The sequence below is a fragment of the Piliocolobus tephrosceles genome, chromosome 10 (genome assembly GCF_002776525.5).
Source record: "Piliocolobus tephrosceles isolate RC106 chromosome 10, ASM277652v3, whole genome shotgun sequence".
Lineage (NCBI taxonomy): Eukaryota > Metazoa > Chordata > Mammalia > Primates > Cercopithecidae > Piliocolobus > Piliocolobus tephrosceles.
This window is the reverse complement of record NC_045443.1, coordinates 115,751,986-115,773,166: the sequence shown is the minus strand read 5'-3', so window position 1 is coordinate 115,773,166 and position 21,181 is coordinate 115,751,986. Positions and strand designations below refer to the sequence as shown.

The following is a 21,181-nucleotide window of genomic DNA, read 5'->3' as shown; positions in this document are numbered from 1 at the left end:
ACCTCAGCCTCCCAAAATGCTAGGATTACAGGCATGAGCTACTGTACCTAGCCCTTGCAGTGTTGGTTTTTTTTTTTTTTTTTTTGAGACGGAGTCTTTCTCCGTTGCTTAGGCTGGAGTGTAGTGGCACAATCTTGGCTCACTGCAACATCCACCTTCCAGGTTCAAGCGATTCTCCTGCCTCAGCCTCCCTAGTAGCTGGGATTACAGGCACACGCGACCACGCCCAGATGATTTTTGTATTTTTAGTAGAGACAGGGTTTTGTCATGTTGACTAGGCTGGTGTTGAACTCCTGACCTCAAGTGGTCCACCTCCCTCGGCCTCCGAAAGTGCTGGGAATTCAGGCATGAGCCACTGTGCCAGCCCTAATTTTTATTTTATTTTTTTATAGAAATGGGGTCTTACTATGTTTCCCAGGTTGGTCTGGAACTCCTGGCCTCAAGTGATCCTCCTACCTCAGCCTCCCAAAGTGCTAGGATTACAGGCATAAGCTACTGTGTCTAGCCGTTACAGTTTTTTTTTTTTTTTTTTTAAGGAGCAATATATACTTTTGCTGTTCTGTAAAGATTTATGCCCCTAATAAAATCTCACATAGTCACCCAGGATTAAATGAAATAATGTATCAGGGCACTTGGCATGGCATTTGTCACATAGTATTAGATACCGTACTCTTCATTGGCTGTTTCCTGTTCGTTTATGTATTAGAGTTGGTAAGGCAATCGGGCAATCGAATGAACTCTTTTTTTTTTGAGATGGAATCTCCCTCTGTCGCCCGCGCAGGCTGGAGTGCAATGGCGCGATCTCAGCTCACTGCAACCTCTGCCTCTTGGTTTCAAGCAATTCTGCTTCCTCTGCCTCCTGAGTAGCTGGGATTACAGGTGTGCACCACCATGCCCGGCTAATTTTGATTTAATTTTTTAGTAGAGGTGGGGTTTCACCATGTTGGTCAGCCTGGTCTCGAACTCCAGACCTCATGATCCGCCCACCTTGGCCTCCCAGAGTGCTGGGATTACAGGCGTGAGCCACCACGCCCAGTGGCAATCAAATGAACTCTTACATAATTAATGCCATCCTATTCCCTCTGTCATTCCCAGGCGGCCCCTATCAGATTGAGGTCCACATCGCAGCCACCGGCACACTCCCCAACGGCACCCTCTACGCAGCCAGGGGCTCCCGGGTGGACTTCAGTTGCAACAGCAGCTCCAGGCCACCACCCATGGTTGAATGGTGGTTCCAGGCCCTGAATGCCAGCAGTGAGTCCTTCGGCCACAATCTGACAGTCAACTCTTTCTCACTGTTACTGATGTCGCCAAACCTCCAAGGGAACTACACCTGTTTGGCCTTGAATCTGCTCAGCAAGAGACATCGAAAGGTGACCACCGAGCTCCTGGTCTACTGTGCGTAAGCAGCACTGCTCTGTCCTACTTCTTCCCCTTAACCCTTTATGAACTTATGAACTGCATGTTTGTGCCTCTCTCATTTGTCTTTTTTTTTTTGAGATGGAGTTTCGCTCTTGTTGCCTAGGCTGGAGTGCAAAGGTGCGATCTCCCCTCACCGCGATCTCCACTTCACGGGTTCAAGCGATTCTTCTGCCTCAGATTCCCGAGGTAGCTGGGATTATAGGCATGCCCCACCACACCCGGCTAATTTTGTGTTTTTAGTAGAGATGGAGTTTCTTCATGTTGATCAGGCTGGTCTCGAACTCCCAACCTCAGGTGATCTGCCTGCCTTGGCCTCCCAAAGTGCTGGGATTACAGGCATGAGCCACTGTGCCCGGCCTCCCGTTTGTCCTTAAAGGCATGACTGCTACATGGTTCTTCTGAAGATGTATCTGTGGCTCCCCCAATACCACACCCGGGGCTGCTACACTCAGGGAGGGAATGATGCCTTCTAGAAGCTTGCTGCTATGCAGGGGTGCAGGAGAGTGCTTGGGAGCCATGGAAGGACACTAATGCATTCTTTTTTTTTCTTTCCCCTAAATTGAGGTGAAAGTACATAGGATTAACCATTTAACAACATACAATTGAATGGGTGCAATGGCTCACGCCTGTAATCCCAGCTACTTAGGAGGCTGAGGCAGGAGAATCACTTGAACTTGGGACACAGAGGTTGCGGTGAGCCGAGACTGTGCCACTGCACTTCAGCCTGGGTAACAGGGTGAGACTCTGTCTCAAAAAAAAGTAAAAAGAAAAATGTGTAATTCAGTGGCATTCAGCGCTTTTATGCAGCCATCACCTGTGTCAGATTCCAAAACGTTTTCTTCTTCTTTTTTTTTTGAGACCGAGTCTCATTCTGTCGCCCAGGCTGGAGTGCAGTGGCGCGATCTCTGCTCACTGCAGCCTGCACCTTCCGGATTCAAGCCATTCAGTTCTCCCACCTCAGCCTCCAGAGCAGCTGGGACCACAGGCATGTCCCACCATAACCGACTAATTTTTGTATTTTTGGTAGAGACAGGGTCTCCCCATGTTGCCCAGGCTAGTCTCAAACTCCTGAGCTCAAGTGATCTGCTCACCTCAGGCTCCTAAAGTACTGGGATTACTGGCATGAGCTGCCACGGCTGGCCCTCCAAAACATTTTTGTCATCCCAAATGGAAATCCTCTACCCAAGTAGTCAGTCACCCTCATTCCCTCTTTTCCCTAGACCTGGACAACCCCCAGTCTGCATTCTGTCCCTGTGGGTTGGCCTGTTCTGGACACTTCATATGAATGGATCATACAATGTGGGGCTTTTTGTGTCTGAGTTCTTTGACCTGTCGTCATGTTTTTGAGGTTCATCTATGTTGAGGCATGTATCAGTAATGCAATCCTTTTAATGGCTGAATAATAGTCCATTCCTTGTGTGGATGGACCACAATTGATGTATTCATCTATCCATCTATATACATTCTTTTTGTGGACCCAGTGTGACCGTCACAGGCACCAGGCCCTCTAGCACTGTTGTGATCAAGTGGTCTATGAACCTTTATCTCAGGGGTGGGGAAACACCAACCAAACACTCCCATACACAAATATCTTGGACCAAAACCACTGTAGAAATGCAGAGCGGGGCTGGGCGTGGTAGTCACGTCTGTAATCTCAGCACTTTGGGAGGCCGAGGCAGGTGGATCATCTGAGGCCAGCCAGGAGTTCAGACCTTCCTGGCCAACATGGCAAAACTGTGTCTCTATTAAAAAAAAAAAAAAATTAAAAAATAAATAAGAAATGCAAAGGCGAGGCTGGGCGTGGTGGCTCACACCTGTAATCCCAACACTTTGGAAGGCTAAGGCAGGTGGATCACCTGAAGTCAGGAGTTCAAGACCAGCCTGACCAACATGGCAAAACCCTGTCTCTACTAAAAATACAAAAATTAGCAGGGCGTGGTGGCGCATGCCTGTAATGCCAGCTACTTGGGAGTCTGAGGCAGGAGAATTGCTTGAACCTGGGAGGCAGAGGTTGCAGTGAGCCGAGATCGTGCCACTGCACTCCAGCCTGGGCGACAAGAGTGAAACTCTGTCTCAAAAAAAAAAAGAAATACAAAGGCGAATGAGACCCAGGTCCCCAGATATTTAACACCCAACAGAGGAAACCTGACTGTTGTCAGGCATGAATTTGTGCTAGGAGCTATTAGACACTGACACTAACTGGGGTTGATGTCTCTCTGAGACCCTGGTTCTGCCATCCTTAGAGTCAGCCAAGTGGCTGATCCTAGAGTCTGTGATTCAGCCCATGCTCTCCTCTGGTGTTTTGCAGACCCCCCTCCATCAGCTCCCCAGTGCTGGGCACAGATGGCATCAGGATCGTTCATGCTGCAGCTCACCTGTCGCTGGGATGGGGGATACCCTGACCCTGACTTCCTCTGGATAGAAGAGCCAGGAGGTATAATCGTGGGCAAGTCAAAGCTGGGGGTGGAAATGCTGAGCGAATCCCAGCTGTCGGATGGCAAGAAGTTCAAGTGTGTTACAAGCCACGTAGTCGGGCCAGAGTCGGGCGCCAGCTGCGTGGTGCAGATTAGTGAGTCTGTTTTGCTTTGTCTTGGGGTTGGGAGTTCACCTGCCTTCCTTTCTCCTGGGAGAAGCATTTGAGAGTTCTTCTGAGAAAGAAATCCCAGGATGTCAGAGTGGACTGAATTCCTTCCCTTTCTTCCTTTCTTTTTCTTTATGTTTCATTCCTTTCAAACTTTAGAGATGCTTCACTCAAGCTTCTTCGTTCTAGTCCAAGCTATTTTCCACTTGACAGATACTAATTGGGCACGTGCTATGTGCCAGGTACAGTTTCTAGGTGCTGAGGATGGAGCAGTGAACAAGACAGACGAGGTTCATCATCTTTTGTGTCTGTCCATTTACTGTTGCTGTAAAGGAATACCTGAGGCTGGGTAGTTTATAAAGAAAATTGTTTTTTGTTTGTTTGTTTGTTTGTTTTTGTTTTTTTTTTTGAGACAGAGTCTCGCTCTGTTGCCCAGACTGGAGTGCGGTGGCACAATCTTGACTCACTGCAACCTCCACCTCGCAGGTTCCAGTGATTCTCCTACCTCAGCCTCCTGAGTAGCTGGGACTAAAGGCATGCACCACCATGCCTGGCTAATTTTTGTATTTTTAGTAGAAATGGGGTTTCATCATGTTGGCCAGGCTGGTCTCGAACTCCTGACCTCAAGTGATCCACCTGCTTCAGCCTCCTAAAGTGCTGGGATTGCAGGTGTGAGCCACCGGGGCTCGCCGAAAATTAGTTCATTTGCTCATAGTTCCATAGGCTGTGCAAGAAACATGGCACCAGCATCTGCTTGGCTTCTGGTGACAGCATCAGGCCACTACTGCTCATGACAGAAGGAAAAGGGGAGCCAGCTTGTGCAGAGATCCATAGTGAAAGAGGAACCAAGAGAGAAGGGAGGTGCCAGGCCCTTTTTAACAACCAGTGCTTGCTGGGCACGGTAGCTCACGCCTGTAATCTCAGCACTTTGGGAGGCCAAGGCTGGTAGATCACTTCAGGTCAGGAGTCTGAGACCAGCCTGGCCACATGATGAAACCCATCTCTACTAAAAATACAAAAATTAATCAGGCATGGTGGTGCGTGCCTGTAATCCCAGCTACTCGGGAGGCTAACGCAGGAGAATCGCTTGAAACCAGGAAGCGGAGGTTGCAGTGAGCAAGATTGTGCCACTGCACTCCAGCCTGGGTGACACAGCGAGATGCCATCTCAAAAAACAAAACAAAACAAAAAAAAACAACCAGCGCTAATATTAGGTTGGTTCAAAAGTGACTGTGGTTTTGCCATTGAAAGTAATGATAGGCCCGGCATGGTGGCTCATGCCTGTAATCCCAGCACCTTGGGAGGCCGAAGTGGGTGGATCATGAGGTCAGGAGATCGAGACCATCCTGTCCAACACAGTGAAACCCCGTCCCTACTAAAAATACAAAAAAAAAAAAAATTAGCCATGCGTGGTGGCAGGTGCCTATAGTCCCAGCTACTCGGGAGGCTGAGGCAGGAGAATGGCGTGAACCCGGGAGGCAGAGCTTTCAGTGAGCCGAGATCACGCCACTGCACCCCAGCCTAGGCGACAGAGCAAGACTCCATCTCAAAAAAATAAAAGAAAATAATGACAAAAATTGTAATTACTTTTGCACCAAGCTAATAGAATGAGAATTCACTTATCCAAATACCTTCCATTAGGCCTTACCTCTAACGTTGAGGATCAAATTTAAACATGAGATTTGGAGGGGACAAACGTTCAAACTATAGCATCTAGTTATGTAACAAATTACTCTCAAACATAGTGGCTTAAAACAAGAATAACCATTTATTATCTGACTATTTCTGTGGGTCAGGAATTCAGACAGGGCACAGTGGGCATTGGGGACGGTTTGTCTTGGCTCTATATGTCTGGGGTGTCAGCCGGAAGATTTGAGGGTTGGGGGGCTGAAATCACTTTTGAAGTCCTCACTCCCATGCCTGGCAACTATTTCTTCTCCATGTGGGATTCTCCATAAGTCTCCTTGAGTGTCCTTCCAACATGGCGGCTGGCTTCCCCCAGAGCAGATGATCCAAGATGGAGTGAGTCAAGCTGATGCTATCCTTTCTATGACCTAGCCTCAGGAGTTACATGGGATCCCTTCTGCCACACTCTGTGTATTAGAAATGAGTCCAGCCCACATTCAAGAGAACTGGGGAGAATTAGTCACCACTTTTTGAAGGTAGGAGTGTCAGACAATATCTGTACATATTTTTAAAACCATAACCATTCCTCTTTCACAGAGCTTATATCCTGGGTGGCATGGAGGTAGAAGGAAGACAGAAAGTACAGAAACAAGTAAGATAGGTCCAGATATGATAATAATTATGAGGATAATAAAATGGTATGTATAAAAGAGAGATCTTTATAAGAAGAGGGACACTTTTCCTAGGGTGGCAGGGAGGTCTCCTTGAGGTGGTAATCTATCCTTAGAATGAGAAGGAGCTGGCTAGGTGAAGACTGTGGTCTGAATGTTCCTGGCAGAGGCAATAGCAAACGCAGAGGCCCTGAGGTGGAAACAAATTTGGCATTTGAGGACCCGAGAGAAGACCCGTGTGGCCGGGGCGTTGTGTGTAAAATACTGATAAAGCTGGATGGAGGTTGGGGGTTCAGTTGTGTCCCCGCAATAGGTATGTTCAAGTCTTCAAGTCCAAACCCTAATACCTGTGGATATGACTTTATTCGGAAAGAGTCTTTGCAGATAGAATCAAGCTAAGATAAGGTCATACTGGATTAGAGTGGGCTGTAATTCAATGACTGGTGTATTTCTTTGTAAGAAGAGAGAAGGCCCAGCATGGTGGCTCACGCCTGTAATCCCAGCACTTTGGGAGTCAGAGGTGGGAGGATAGCTTGAAGCTACAAATTCGAGACCAGCCTGGGTAACACAGACCTTGTTTCTACAAAAAATAAAAAATAAATCAGGTAGCTGGGCATGGTGGTATGCACCTATAATCCCAGCTACTGGGGCGGCTGATCTAGGAGGTTGAGGCTGCAGTGAGCCAATATTGTGCCTCCGCACTCCAGGCCTGGGTGACAGAGTGAAACTCTGTCTCAAAAAAAAAGGGGGGGAGGGGGGAAGTTAAGGGAGATGAGAAGCACCAGGATCAGTCAGGTGTAGTGGCTCATGCCTATAATCCCAGCACTTTGGGAGGCCGAGGATGGGCAGATTGCTTGGGCCTAGGAGTTTGAGACCAGCCTGGGCAACACAGCGAAACCCCATGATATGGTTTGACTTTGTGTCCCCACCCAAATCTCATGTTGAATTGTAACTCCCAATATTGGTGGAGGGACCTGGTGGGAGGTAATTGGATGATGGGAGTGGATTTCACACGAACACTAACACTAACAATAGGTGATGAGCGAAAAAAAAAAGGGTCCGTGCATAATTTTCATGATATCCATCTCCACAGAGAAGCAAACATGTCCTCACATTCATAGCCATCCTGGGCTGAATTTGGCCCACAGACTGCGGGTTGCACAAGCTTGCTCTAGAGCGTCCAGAAGGAAACAGCTCTGCCAACACCTTGATGTTAACCTTGATGTAAGATCATTCCAGACTCCTGGCCTCCAGAACTGTAAGAGAATAAATGTGCTTCAGGCTACTAAGTTTGTCACAATCTGTTACATCAGCAATTGGAAACAAATACAGCTGCCCTCTTGTGCCCTTGAAATACTTGTTAGATATGTGTCCATTTTTTATGTGATCAGTACAGTTTTTTTATTTTTTTATTTTTTTTTATTTTTTTTTATTTTGAGACGGAGTCTCGCTCTGTTGCCGGGGCTGGAGTACAGTGGCCAGATCTCAGCTCACTGCAAGCTCCGCCTCCCGGATTTACGCCATTCTCCTGCCTCAGCCTCCAGAGTAGCTGGGACTACAGGCGCCCGCCACCTCGCCCGGCTAGATTTTTGTATTTTTTAGTAGAAACGGGGTTTCACCGTGTTAGCCAGGATGGTCTCGATCTCCTGACCTCGTGATCCGCCTGTCTCGGCCTCCCAAAGTGCTGGGATTACAGGCTTGAGCCACCGCGCCCGGCCGTGATCAGTACAGTTTTTATATGTAGTAGTATATAGCATAGAAGGAAAGCTTGTGGATACAGGAACCAGTTTATCCTGGTTTGCCCAGAACTCTCCTGGTTTTAGGACTGAAAACTCCACATCCTGGGAAAACTCCACGTCCTGGACAGACCGGGACAGTTGATCACTCTGTATCCTAGCTGCATTTCCTATTTAGTTCTGTAGCATTGAGCAAATTACTTAACTTTCTCTGTGCCCCAGTTTCCTTATCTGCAAAATGGGCATAATAACAGGGTTGCTGTGAGAGTGAATTGGGTTAATATGTGTAACAGTGCCTTGTCCGCAGTAAATGCTTAGTTAATGTTAGGCTTATTATTATGTAAGACCAGGTGTGGTACAGAAATTTCTGGAGTTGGCCAGGTGCGGTGGCTCATGCCTGTAATCCCAGCACTTTGGGAGGCCAAGGTGGACAGATCATTTGAGGTCAGGAGTTCGAGACCAGCCTGACCAACACGGTGAAACCCTGTTTCTACTAAAAGTATAAAAATTAGCTGGGCATGGTGGCGGGCACCTGTAATCCCAGCTACTTGGGAGGCTGAGGCATGAGAATTGCTTGAATCTGGGAGGCGGAGGTTGCAGTGAGCCAAGATCATGGCACTGCACTCCAGCCTGGGCAACTGAACAAGACCTTGTCTCAGAAAAAAATAAAAATAAAAAATAAAAAATTTCTGGAGTTGCTTCATTAGGAAGGAAAGGTAGTGCTCCTCGCTTATCCATGAGGGATATGTTCCAAGATCCCCAGTGGATGCCTGAAACCATGGGTAGCACTGAACCCTATATGTACTATGCTTTTTCCTATACATAAATACTTATGATAAGGTTAATTTATACATTAGGCACAATAAGAGATTAACAATAGTAACTAATAAAAAATAGACAAGTATAACAATGTACGGTAATAAAAATTATGTGAATGTAATCTTTCTCTCAAAATATCTACTCAGCCTTCTTGTGATGAAGAAAGGCTCATTCAGGATGGTGCGAGATTTCATCACGCAACTCAGAACAGTGTGCAGTTTAAAACTCAGGAAATTGTGAATATTGGAAGTACTGCAAAAAAAGAAAAGATAAAAAGTTTATGAACTGGCCGGGCATGATGGCTCACACCTGTAATCCCAACACTTCGGGAGGCTGAGGCAGACGTTCGAAATTAGCCTGGCCAATATGGTGAAACCCCGTCTCTACTAAAAATACAAAAATTAGCCGGGCGTGGTAGCTCACGCCTGTAATCCCAGCTACTCGGGAGGCTGAGGCAGGAGAATCTCTTGAACTCAGGAGGCAGAGATTGCAGTGAGCCGAGATTGCACCACTGCACTCCAGCCTGGGTGACAGAGTGAGACTCCGTCTCAAAAAAAAAAAAAAAAAAAAAGTTTATTTCTGGAATTTTCCATTTAATATTTTTGGACTGTAGTGAAACCTCAGAAAGTGAAATCATGGATAAAGGGGACTGGGGCCGGATGCGGTGGGTCATGCCTGTAATCCTAGCACTTTGGAAGAGGCTGAGATGGGCAGATCACCTGAGCTTGAGAGTTTGAGACCAGTCTGGGCAACATGGTGAAACCCTGTCTCTACTAAAAATACAAAAATTAGCCACGTGTGGTGGCACACGCCTGTAATCCCAGCTCGGGAGGCTGAGGCAGGAGAATTGCTTGAACCCGAGAGGGAGGCAGAGGTAGGCAGAGGTTGTAGTGAGCTGAGATCGCGCCACTGCCCTCCAGCCTGGGCAACAGAGCAAAAACTCCATCTCAAAAAAAAAAAGACTACTGTAGTTTTCTTGCAGATCTCATTTCATGACTTGAATCTCTAACATTTGTCTTTCTTTACCTTCTGATCACCAGGGGGTCCCTCCCTTCTCTCTGAGCCCATGAAGACTTGCTTCATTGGGGGCAATGTGACACTTACTTGCCAGGTGTCTGGGGCCTACCCCCCTGCCAAGATCCTGTGGCTGAGGAACCTTACCCAGCCTGAGGTGGTCATCCAGCCCAGCAGCCGCCATCTCATTACCCAGGACGGCCAGAACTCCACCCTCACCATCCACAACTGCTCCCAGGACCTGGATGAGGGCTACTACGTCTGCCGGGCTGACAGCCCTGTAGGGGTGAGGGAGGTGGAAATCTGGCTGAGTGTGAAAGGTGAGTGGTGGAACTGAGCCTGAAGGAGGAGGGTTCAGAGCTTCAGAGCACCCAGCACCAGCATGGGCACAGCCTGGTGCCTCCCTGCATGTGGGTCACTGCCAACTGGGAGAAGGCATATCTGCTTGCTTATGACTTGACAAGATAGCTGGAATAAATTATTATCCAACCCTAAACTCACTAATATTTACATAGATAGCAAAAATTACATACTATCTATACACACCAAAGAATAGATATCTAGTGTGTATCAGTTGTGAAGCATAACAGCAAAAGGAACACCTAAGAAACTGTCATCCCATTTAGGATATAGAATAGTGCCAATATGCATTAGGTTACTTGTATGTCTCAGGGCCAGATTTGGAAACAACAATAGGACTGAGCGCAGCGGCTCACGCCTGTAATCCCAGCACTTTGGGAGGCCGAGGTGCGTGGATCAGTTGAGGCCAGGAGTTCGAGACCAGCCTGGCCAATATGGTGAAACCCCATCGCTAGTAAAAAAACAGAATTACTTGGGAGGCTGAGATGGGCAGATCACCTGAGGTTGGGAGTTGGAGACCATTAACTGGGCATGGTGGCAGGTGCCTATAATCCTAGTTACTTGGAAGGCTGAGGCAGAATCACCGGAACCTGGGAGGTGAAGGCTGCAGTGAGCCGAGATCGCGCCACTGCGCTCCAGCTTGGGCGACAGAGCGGGAGGTGAAGGTTGCAGTGAGCCAAGATTGCGCCACTGCACTCCAGCTTGGGCGACAGAGCAAGACTCCATCTCAAAGAGAAGAAAATAACAAATAGAACTTGAAAAACAGCATGCCTGCTTAAATTTGAGTTTAGAAAAATAATTTTTTTTTTTTTTTTTTTTTTTTTAGTATAAGTGTATTCCAGATATTTCATGGGACATACTTACACTGAAAAACTATTCATTGTTTATCTGAAATCCAAATTTCACTGGGCATACTGAATTCTACCTGGGAACCCTCCCTGTAGGCCTAGTCCTGGGCCCCTCTTGAAAGGTAACCATGGTCCTGAATTTTAATTTTTACTATAGATGTCTATACTTCTTTCTTTTTATTTTTTATAGAAATGCGGCCTCTCCATGTTGACCAGGTTGGCCTTGAACTCCTGGGCTCAAGTGATCCTCCCATCTCAGCCTCCCAAAGTGTTGAGATTACAGGCATGAGCCACCACACCTGGCCTCTTTCTTTCTTCCCTTCCCTTCTCCCTTTCCCCTTTTCATCTCCCTTTTCCCTTTCCTTCCTTCTTTTCTTTCCTTGCCCTTCCCTTCCCACACCTCCCCTCCCCTTTCTTTCTTTTTCTGAGACAGAATTTCACTCTTGTTGCCCAGGCTGGAGTGCAATGGCGTGATTTTGGCTCACTGCAACCCCCACCTACTGGGTTTATGCGATTCTCATGCCTCAGCCTCCTGAGGAGCTGGGATTATAGGCATGCACCACCACACTTGGCTAGTTTTGTATTTTTAGTACAGATAGGGTTTTACCATGTTGGTCAAGCTGGTCTCAAACTCCTGACTTCAGGTGATCCGCCCTCTTCAGCCTCCCAAAGTGCTGGGATTACAGGTGTGAGCCACCATGCCCAGGCTCTAGTACCAATTCTTAAATAGTGCTTCCTTTGCTCAATACCCTGTCATATATCAAGTATATTTACGTGTGGACGTGTTCCTGGATTCTCTGTTCTGTTCCATGGATCACTCTGTTTATCATGGCATTGATAACTCTCACACTCTTACTTACCATGGCCTTATAAATAGTCTCAATGTTTGGTAGACAGAGAGATTTTTTTTTTTTTTTTTTGAGGCAGAGTCTTGCTCTGTCACCCGGACTGGAGTGCAGTGGCCGGATCTCAGCTCACTGCAAGCTCCGCCTCCCGGGTTTATGCCATTCTCCTGCCTCAGCCTCCCGAGTAGCTGGGACTACAGGCACCCGCCACCTCGCCCGGCTAGTTTTTGTATTTTTAGTAGAGACGGGGTTTCACCGTGTTAGCCAGGATGGTCTCGATCTCCTGACCTCGTGATCCGCCCGTCTCGGCCTCCCAAAGTGCTGGGATTACAGGCTTGAGCCACCGCGCCCGGCCAGTGTTCACGTTTTGTCTGTGTTCAGATGTGCTTCTTTGTGTCTTGCTCCATCATGGTCTCAGAGTGACTTTGTCTAATTTTTTAAAAAGTTTATATCTTTTTGAGACAGGGTCTCATTCTAGTGCCCAGGCTAGACTACTGTGGCACAATTACCTCACTGCAGCCTCAACCACCTGGGCTCATGTGATTCTCTCGCCTCAGCCTCCCAAGTAGCTGAGAATACAGGTATGTGCCACCATTTCAGGCTAATTTCTTTTTTTTTGTAGAGATGGGGTCTTGCTGTGTTGTCCAGGCTGGTCTTAAACTCCTAGGCTCAAGCAATTCTCCCTCGGCCTCCCAAAGTGCTGGGATTACAGGCTTGAGCCACCGCGCCCGGCCGACAGAGATTTTAACTTTCCATTGTTTTTTCACATTCCCTGCTCCATCTCATCCCCACAAACTCTCAGAGGTTGGGTGATAAAATATTTATCTGGCATTACAGACAGGTCATAAGCGGTACCCAAAGTCAGCAATCAAGATAAGACAAGAACTGGATCCACGCAGAGAAAGGGAGGTGTTGTTCTATTTGCACACATATCTGATGGAAGAATCAACGGTGTGATTTGTCTTTACAGAACCTTTAAATATCGGGGGGATTGTGGGAACCATTGTGAGTCTCCTTCTGCTGGGACTGGCCATTATCTCAGGGCTTCTGTTGTATTACAGCCCTGTCTTCTGCTGGAAAGGTAAGGGCTCCCTGGGTCCCTTAGCCTCTTCCAGGCTTTTGAAAAGGTGCGGGTTGGGGAAGGTTGGCCCCTGTCATGCGCCCACCTGAAGTTCTGTTCTCTGGGCTTCTTCGTTGGGTCGAGATGTACGGTAATAAGTCATCTAGGTACCATCCCGGGACACCCTATCACCTGTCACATTGAGTCAGTTTTCTTATTTGTTCCTCTGGTAAATGTTAGCCTGAATAAGAACCTGTGAGGTTGAAGTGGCTGTTACTGGATATTAATGGTTTTTCCTTTCTCTCCTCAGTAGGAAACACTTTCAGGTGAGTGTTCCCTAGACTCAAACCCATTCCCACCATCTGTCTTCACTTCTGTTTTGTTCCCTTCCTTTCATAAGAACAATAATAGCAACTACCACTGAGGACCTACAATGTACTAGACACTGGTGTAGGGGTTTCATCGGGTATTCTTATAAACCCTTTCATCATCCCCTCAGGGTGGTGGTGACGTCTCCATTTTCCAGATAAGGGGATGGAGGCTCAGTGAAGTAATTTCTGCAAGCTCATTCTGGAAGAAAGCAGCAGTGCCTTCCTTCAGGTCCAGGTCTAATCAATTCCAAAGTCTGTGTTCTTTGACAACACCAAACCTCAGGGCTGGACACATTGCAGGTCTGTCATTGAGACAGAAAGACAGTGTGTACATTTTTTTCTAAAAAGAGCTAAAAGAAAGAATCAATCATGGTCTTAGAGTTTTTTGTTTTGTTTTGTTTTGTTTGTTTTTTGTTTTTTGAGACAGAATCTCGCTCTCTTGCTCAGGCTGGAGTGCAATGGCGCGATGTCGGCTCACCGCAGTCCCTGCTTCCTGGGTTGAGGCCATTCTCTTGCCTCAGCCTTCCGAGTAGCTGGAATTACAGGTGTGCACCACCACGCCTGGCTAATTTTTGTATTTTTAGTAGAGACGGGGTTTCACCATGTTGGCCAGGCTAGTCTTGAACTCCTGTCCTCAAGTGATCTGCCCACCTCGGCCTCCCAAAGTGCTGGGATTACAGGCATGAGCCACCAAACCCAGCCAGTTTTACAGTGTTTTAGAGGACTACTATGAGCATGCCTAGAACCCCCTCCCAAAAGGAAACCCCAGTAGGGGCAAAGGAACCAAATGGAACTTGTGTATTACATTTCCTAAGGAGATTCTGGGTGGGAGCAGAGTACTCTTCTCTGTGATCCTATGGAAAAACAGTTCTTTACCTATTCATAACAACAGGATGTTATTGTTCTGGGACCATTTTTCGTAGCAAAACATTAGCTTTACTGCCCTGTATTGGAGGGCCATTCTCTCAGTAAGTCTGTCATTCCCTGGGCTTGTTTCTCACCAGAGGCATCAGTGTGGTATAGGAGGAGACGGCATTGAGACTATTGGACCTGGGTTCAAATGACAGCTGTGCCATTCCCAAGCCCTGTACCCAGAGAAAATCCCTGACCTTCTCTGAGCCTTAGTCTCCTGATCTGTTTCACCAAGGGGTTTGTGAAGATTAAATGAGAATGTAACACAGCTCCTCGGGCAGGTGACTGACCTGTGCTTTCATTCTTTCTTCCTCAAGAAATGCATAGTCCAGGCTGGGTACGGTGGCTCACGCCTGTAATCCCAGCACTTTGGGAAGCCAAGGCGGGCAGATCACCTGAGGTCGGGAGTTTGAGACCAGCCTGACCAACATGGAGAAACCCCGTCTCTACTAAAAATACAAAATTAGCCGGGCGTGGTGGCACATCCCTGTAATCCCAGCTACTCAGGAGGCTGAGGCAGGAAAATCGCTTGAACCCAGGGGGCGGAGGTTGTGGTGAGCCGACATCTCGCCACTGCACTGTAGCCTGGGCAGCAAGAGTGAAACTCCGTCTGAAAAAAAAAAAGTTTGTTTTGCCGGGTGCGGTGGCTCATGCCTGTAATCCCAGCACTTTGGGAGGCTGAGGTGGGTGGATCACCTGAGGTTGGAAGTTCGAGACCAGCCTGACCAACATGGTGAAACCCCGTCTCTTCTAAAAATACAAAAAATCAGCCAGGTGTGGTGGCGCATGCCTGTAATCCCAGCTACTCGGGAGGTTGAAGCAGGAGAATTACTTGAACCTGGGAGGCGGAGGTTGCAGTGAGCTAAGATTGTGCCATTGCACTTCAGCCTGGGCAACAAGAACGAAACTCTGTCTCAAAAAAAGAAAAAAGAAGAAATGCACAGTCCAGGCTGGGCACGGTGGCTCATGACTATAATCCCAGCACTCTGGGAGGCCAAGGTGGGTGGATCACTTGAGGCCAGGCATTAGTGACCAGCCTAGCCAACATGCTGAAACCACATCTCTACTAAAAATACAAAAATTAGCCAGATGTGGTGGCGCATGCCTTTAGTCCCAGCTACTTGGGTGGCAGAGGCAGGAGAATTGCTTGCACCCAGGAGGTGGAGGTTGCAGTGGGCCAATATCGCCCCACTGCACTCCAGCCTGGGCAACAGAGCAAGACTCCATCTTGAAAAAGAAAAAAAAAAAAAAAAAAGAAAAAGAAATGTATAGTCTGAAATGCAAAGTCTGGCTGGGTAGGCAGAGCTAGTGAGCTGACAGTAAATAAGCTACAGTGTGGACGCTAAATGCAATCATTAATTTAGGTCTTTAGCGGGAGAGAGAGGACTTTACTTGTGTCTTCCAAAATGAGGAGGGGGACAGATTTCGGTAAGTAGAGCAGAATGAGGGCATTTCCGAAAAGGAAAAACATTTGTCTATCTGCTGTAAGGGGACATGAAATGGTAGATGCCTGGGACATGGTCACCTGCCCGAGGAGCAAGGGAGTAATAGAACAAACCCAGCATGAGATACCATCATCTGAAGCAATTTGTGGCAGCATCTCTCTCTGCGGTTACCACACCATCATCTCATTACTTCACCAAGCTGAGTGCATGAGGAATTTTCCATATTACTAATGGGGTCGCAAAAAATCTAGTGTTTCCTATTCAGTGAGGGCTGAAGTTGGGAAAAATAGGAAATCTTCTTGATTATTTTTTCCCTTTTGGAAATTAGGGGACAAAACATGGATGATGTCATGGTTTTGGTGGATTCAGAAGAGGAGGAGGAGGAGGAAGATGCTGCGGTAGAGGAAGAGGAGGAAGCACACGAGAGAGAGGAGTTGCCAAAAGAAATACCTAAGCAGGACCACATTCACAGAGTGACCGCCTTGGTGAATGGGAACATAGAACAGATGGGAAATGGATTCCAGGATCTACAAGGTAAGCTCTTTTTCCTTAAACAAACAAATAAACAGAAAACAAAGAAAGGCATGTTGGCTCATGCCTATAATCCCAGCATTTTGGGAGGCCAAGGCGGGAAGATCACTTGAGCCCAGAAGTTCGAGACTAGCCTGGGCAACATAGTGACACTCTGTCTCTACAGAAAAAAAAAAGAAAGAAAGAAAGAAATAAAAATTAGCCAGGCATGGTGGTGTGCACTTGTGATCCCAGCTACTTTGGAGGCTGAGGCTAGAGGATCACTTGAGTGTAGGAGGTCCAGGCTGCAGTGAGCTATGATCACGCCACTGCACTCCAGTCTGGGCAGCAGTGGGACACCTGTCTCAAAAAACAAACAAACAAACAAAAAAAACAAAAAAAGCCCACAAACCTCTGAACTGCTGCAGTGAGCTTCTCAGCAGGAAATCTCTAAGGGGTGAGTTTGGTTTTGTAAAGGCTGGGGAAGATAGCTAAACTTTAGTCTGGAACCTGAGACTACTATCAACTACTAACATGAAAATCAAATTGACAAACTCTTATCAAGGTCCTGGTCTAGGGTAGGCACAATATTGGCATTGTGGGAGAACAGAAAAGAGAAACTGGTAGTGTCTTCATGTAGGGAGCTTTACAAGACCAGTTCAGGCCGGGTGCAGTGGCTCACGCCTATAATCCCAGCATTTTGGGAGGCTGAGGTAGGTGTATCATTTGAGGTCAGGAGTTTGAGACCAGCCTGGCCAACATGGTGCGATCCCCCATCTCTATTAAAAATACAAAAATTAGCTGGGCATGGTAGGTGCATGTAATTCCAGCTACTTCGGAGGCTGAGGCAGGAGAATCACTTGAACCCGGGAGACGGAGGCTGCAGTGAGCTGAGATTGAGCCACTGCACTTCAGCTTGGGTGACAGAGTGAGACTCTGTCTCAAAAAAAAAAAACAAAAACCAGTTTAGGTGAACAAACTAAAACCCACAGGGGAAATGGAAACAGGAGCAAGACTGAACCAACACTTTGAGAGAGCAGTAGAAGAGCTGTTGCAGAAAGATATTTGATTAATTGCCTGATGGACAATATTTAAAAATTATAGGTGCGGTGGCTCATGCCTGTAATCCCAGCACTTTGGGAGGCCAAAGTGGGTGGATCACTGGAGCCCAGGAGTTTGAGACCAGCCTCAGCAACATGGCAAAACCCGTCTCTACTAAGAGTACAAAAAATTAGCTGGGTATGGTGGCATGTACCTGTAGCCCCAGCTACTTGGGAGGCTGAGGTGGGAGAATCCCCTGAGCCTAGGAAGTCGAGGCTGCAGTGAGCTGAGATGGTGCCACTGAACCAAAAATTATAGGACCTCAGAGAAAGATAAAAGCCTGGAGAGGTGCACTGGTCAGGGGAAGCTTTATGGAAGAGGTGGACATGAAGCAAGGCTTTAGGACGGCTGAGCTGGAATAAGCAGAAAGGAGAGAGGGTGTTTCAGGTGAGGGCAGGGGCATGAGCAGAGGACATGAAGGATGGCTGGTATCAAGCATGCCTAGAGGTTTTGAATGTAGAAAACAGGTGAAAAGGGGAAAACATACCCTACCCCACCTTCTTCTCCATGAGATCCCATTCTGTGACTCACCAGGAAAGGACTAGAAATCACTGAGATGATTGATGAATGATGGTTGAAATAGGATCACACTCTGATTACAAAGCATTGGGTTTATTTCCCCCCTGTGCAGATGACAGCAGTGAGGAGCAAAGTGACATTGTTCAAGAAGAAGACAGGCCAGTCTGAAGAAGAGGATGGTCCATGGTTGTCTTGCTTGGAAAGCTTGGAAAGCTACACTGAAGATGAGATCTTCATTCAGCTTTGACTCGACCTGCACACCCCTGGCCGGGGCTTGCACTAGCAACATTTGGGTCTCAGCAAAAAACAAAACCAAGCACACACATCTTTCCTTCCATTTATTGAAAAACGTTGGTTTGATTTGCTCTAAGTTTTCCCGATGATGTTTAAAAGCTTTGAGAAGGAAGGCTGCTTTGGTGTCTGAGGTGCCACTTCTGCTGTGAACCCTGGCTTTATCCAGGTTGATCTACTGTGATAGATGCTTATTTGGAGGGAGCAGAGGTCAGGGAAGCACTGGGTCTTGGTGCCTTTTGCCACTTTTTTTTTTTTTTTTTTTTTGAGACTGAGTTTCCCTCTATTGCCCGGGCTGGAGTGCAATGGCACGATCTCGGCTCACCACAACCTCCACCTCCCGGATTCAACCGATTCTCCTGCCTCAGCCGTGCCACCATGCAAATATCAATTCCTTGGAACAGGTGAAGTTCCAGGTACCAATGCCAATCAGAGGAAGGCAGTTTGGTTCAGGCTTTGGAGTTAGAAACACCTGAAGTCGAATCTGGGCTCTGTTGCTTCCTTCTTTCATGGGCTAGGGCACGATTCTTTATCTGTCTGTCTCTTGGCCTCAATTTCCTCACCTATAAAATAGATGAGGAAATTGCTCACTTATTGTCATCTCGTTCGGAAAGCTCGGAAAGCTACACTGAAGATGAGCTCTTCATTCAGCTTTGACTCGACCTGTACCCCTGGCGGGGGCTTGCACTAGCAACATTTGGGTCTCAGCAAAAAAACCAAGCACACACATCTTTCCTTCCATTTATTGAAAAACATCTTTGTAAGATCCATTCATTGAAAAACATAATCCATTTATTGAAAAACATCTTTGTAAGATCACCTGCTAAATATGAAAATCTGACTTGAATTTGTACTATTTAATATTGAGTATCTGCTCTAGTGGGCAGGACCTAGGGCTTAAAGGGGAACTTCCTTTCTCCAATTCTAGGAACTGGGACTCTAAAATGAGAAGCTGGTTGTCTGAAGTAACCCTGAAGGTGTTGTTGGGGAAGGTCTGTTTTCTTGGATGAAGGAACTAAACTAAGCATATCAGCACTGTCTTAACCATTTTTATTTCCCTGGAGATAGAATTCTTTTAAAAAGAGTTAGGGAGCTGGTAATAGGAAGTGCCTTTCATTATAACCACATTTTGCAGAGCTTCATATTTATATACAAGCCTCCTAGGTGATACACTATTAGCTTGCAGACTTTCCTATGCTTCATTTCTCCTGTTGCTTTCAAAGAAGGCAGGAGACATGTTTAATAACGGAGTATCTGGTGATAAGAACTGCTTGGGCAAACCAGCTCATCTGGACTGTTTCTCAATCTTGGAAATGGGAAGAGGAAAACTTGTTTCCTTCCTGCTTCTTAAGGATATTCTGAGGGTACACTGATCAATAACACTAAATTTGGAATGAAAATACCATGTGATGAGTTTAGCCTGCTGATGCTTCCAGTAGATCCTTGTATAGTTTCAATATTTAAGTTTTCTGATTTCATATAAATTTCTTAAAGTCAAGGATCTTGTAAGGATGCAGTGGATGTTTGTTAAATATGAAAAACTTACTTGAATTTGCACTCTTTAATGTTGCGTATCTGCTCTAGTGGGCCGGACCTAGGGCTTAAAGGGGAACTTCCTTTCTCTAATTCTAGGAACTGGGACTCTATATGAGAAGCTGGTTGTCTGAAGTAACCCTGCAGGTGTGGTTGGGGAAGGTCTGTTTTCTTGGATGAAGGAACTAAACTAAGCAAATCACTAGAAGTATGCCCTGTCCCCTGCTCAGAACACTGGGGAGCTCAAGAGTGGGCTGCAATGTGCACCCCTCAGGAATAGCTGTGAATTGCAGTTCTACTGGCTTTTGGCTTTTTGTCTTTTGCTGCAAGGCACCCACGTACTTAACCATTCTCAACAGTGTAAATCAGTGTCAGTTTAGAATGAGATACTCGGCTTGCTTCTAAAGTCACTGAATACTGAGTGAGTCTCTCCTTTAGAGTCTTTGGCAACCAAATTCCAGAACTTAAGAGTCTACTACTCAGAGGCAACAAGATTAAAAAAAGAAAACACAAAAACTGTTGAGGTGAAAAAAAAAAAAACCCTAACTGGGAACACAGAGAATGTTTTGTAAGATCACTGGGATATTTTCCACAACTTCCTCTTCTCTTGCACACACATCTGTTGATAGGAAATATTTGAGCGTTTTTCCACTACCAAATGGGAGCTTCATGGTCCTGGTGCCAAACACTATAAACCTTTGACCAGCTGAGCTGTGACTGCCGTCACATATCTGAATCCTGTGTGCACATTAATATCCTGGGTCAGGTAAAATCCAGGTCTTCAAGTTTTAAGGATTTTTGAAGAATTCGGGCTTCTTTAAGACGATCCATGCCCAAATCCACAAGCTTGTTGACAGCAGATTACAGTTTGTGTGGCAAAGTCCGAGTTGTTACACTGTGCTTTAAAAAAAATCTTATCTGCATGTATTTTTAACTTAGAGACTGTGAGATCTATTTATCAGGACCAGGAAGATAAACACTTCAGGTCCATTGCAACTGACTTTTTTCTTGTTTTTCTCAAAACCTGGTGGACCCAGGGAAGGGAGCCGCCACAATTCTGTGGCTTTGATATTGGCTCCAATTCTCACAAGCACATACAAGCCCCATAATTGCCGCAGGAAAACACAAGATGGAAAATTGCAATAACCCATGCACTGAGACTTAGAAAATCATCCTTACTAGGTAAAATGTATTACGATGCAATAAGGGCCAACTGATATTTCTCACGTTGGGACTGGCCAGGAACTGCTGCAAAGAAAAAAAAGCAGCTCCTTCTGCATTATTTACATTTTAAGATGTGGTGGGGGGAGATTGGGAGAAATTAATCCTGAGGTTATCATATGCATTTTTTAAAAGATAATGGAATAAAGCTATTTTTAAGTAAGTGCTTTTGTGATCTTGATTGAGACCTGCTTAGTAAATTGAAAGACTTGGAAAAACGAACTTGACAAAAAAAATTTTTTTTTTACTAGCTTTTTAAAAATTGGTTAACAATATTCTTCTTCTCGCCTCAGCCC

The 21,181-nt window shown here is 46.4% G+C and overlaps 1 protein-coding gene across 1 annotated transcript in view; it reads left to right on the top strand.

The window, feature by feature from the left end:
• The window catches only part of VSIG10 (V-set and immunoglobulin domain containing 10), a 46,252-nt gene extending 27,088 nt beyond the window's left edge, over positions 1-19,164 (top strand). The window contains exons 3-9 of the mRNA XM_023204411.2: positions 1,096-1,398; positions 3,731-3,991; positions 9,896-10,189; positions 12,893-13,003; positions 13,293-13,308; positions 16,039-16,244; positions 17,953-19,164. Of these exons, the coding sequence (XP_023060179.1) occupies positions 1,096-1,398; positions 3,731-3,991; positions 9,896-10,189; positions 12,893-13,003; positions 13,293-13,308; positions 16,039-16,244; positions 17,953-18,008 (1,247 nt within the window). The 3' untranslated portion in view covers positions 18,009-19,164. The remainder of the gene's footprint in view (positions 1-1,095; positions 1,399-3,730; positions 3,992-9,895; positions 10,190-12,892; positions 13,004-13,292; positions 13,309-16,038; positions 16,245-17,952) is intronic.
• The last annotated feature ends 2,017 nt before the right edge of the window (positions 19,165-21,181 follow it).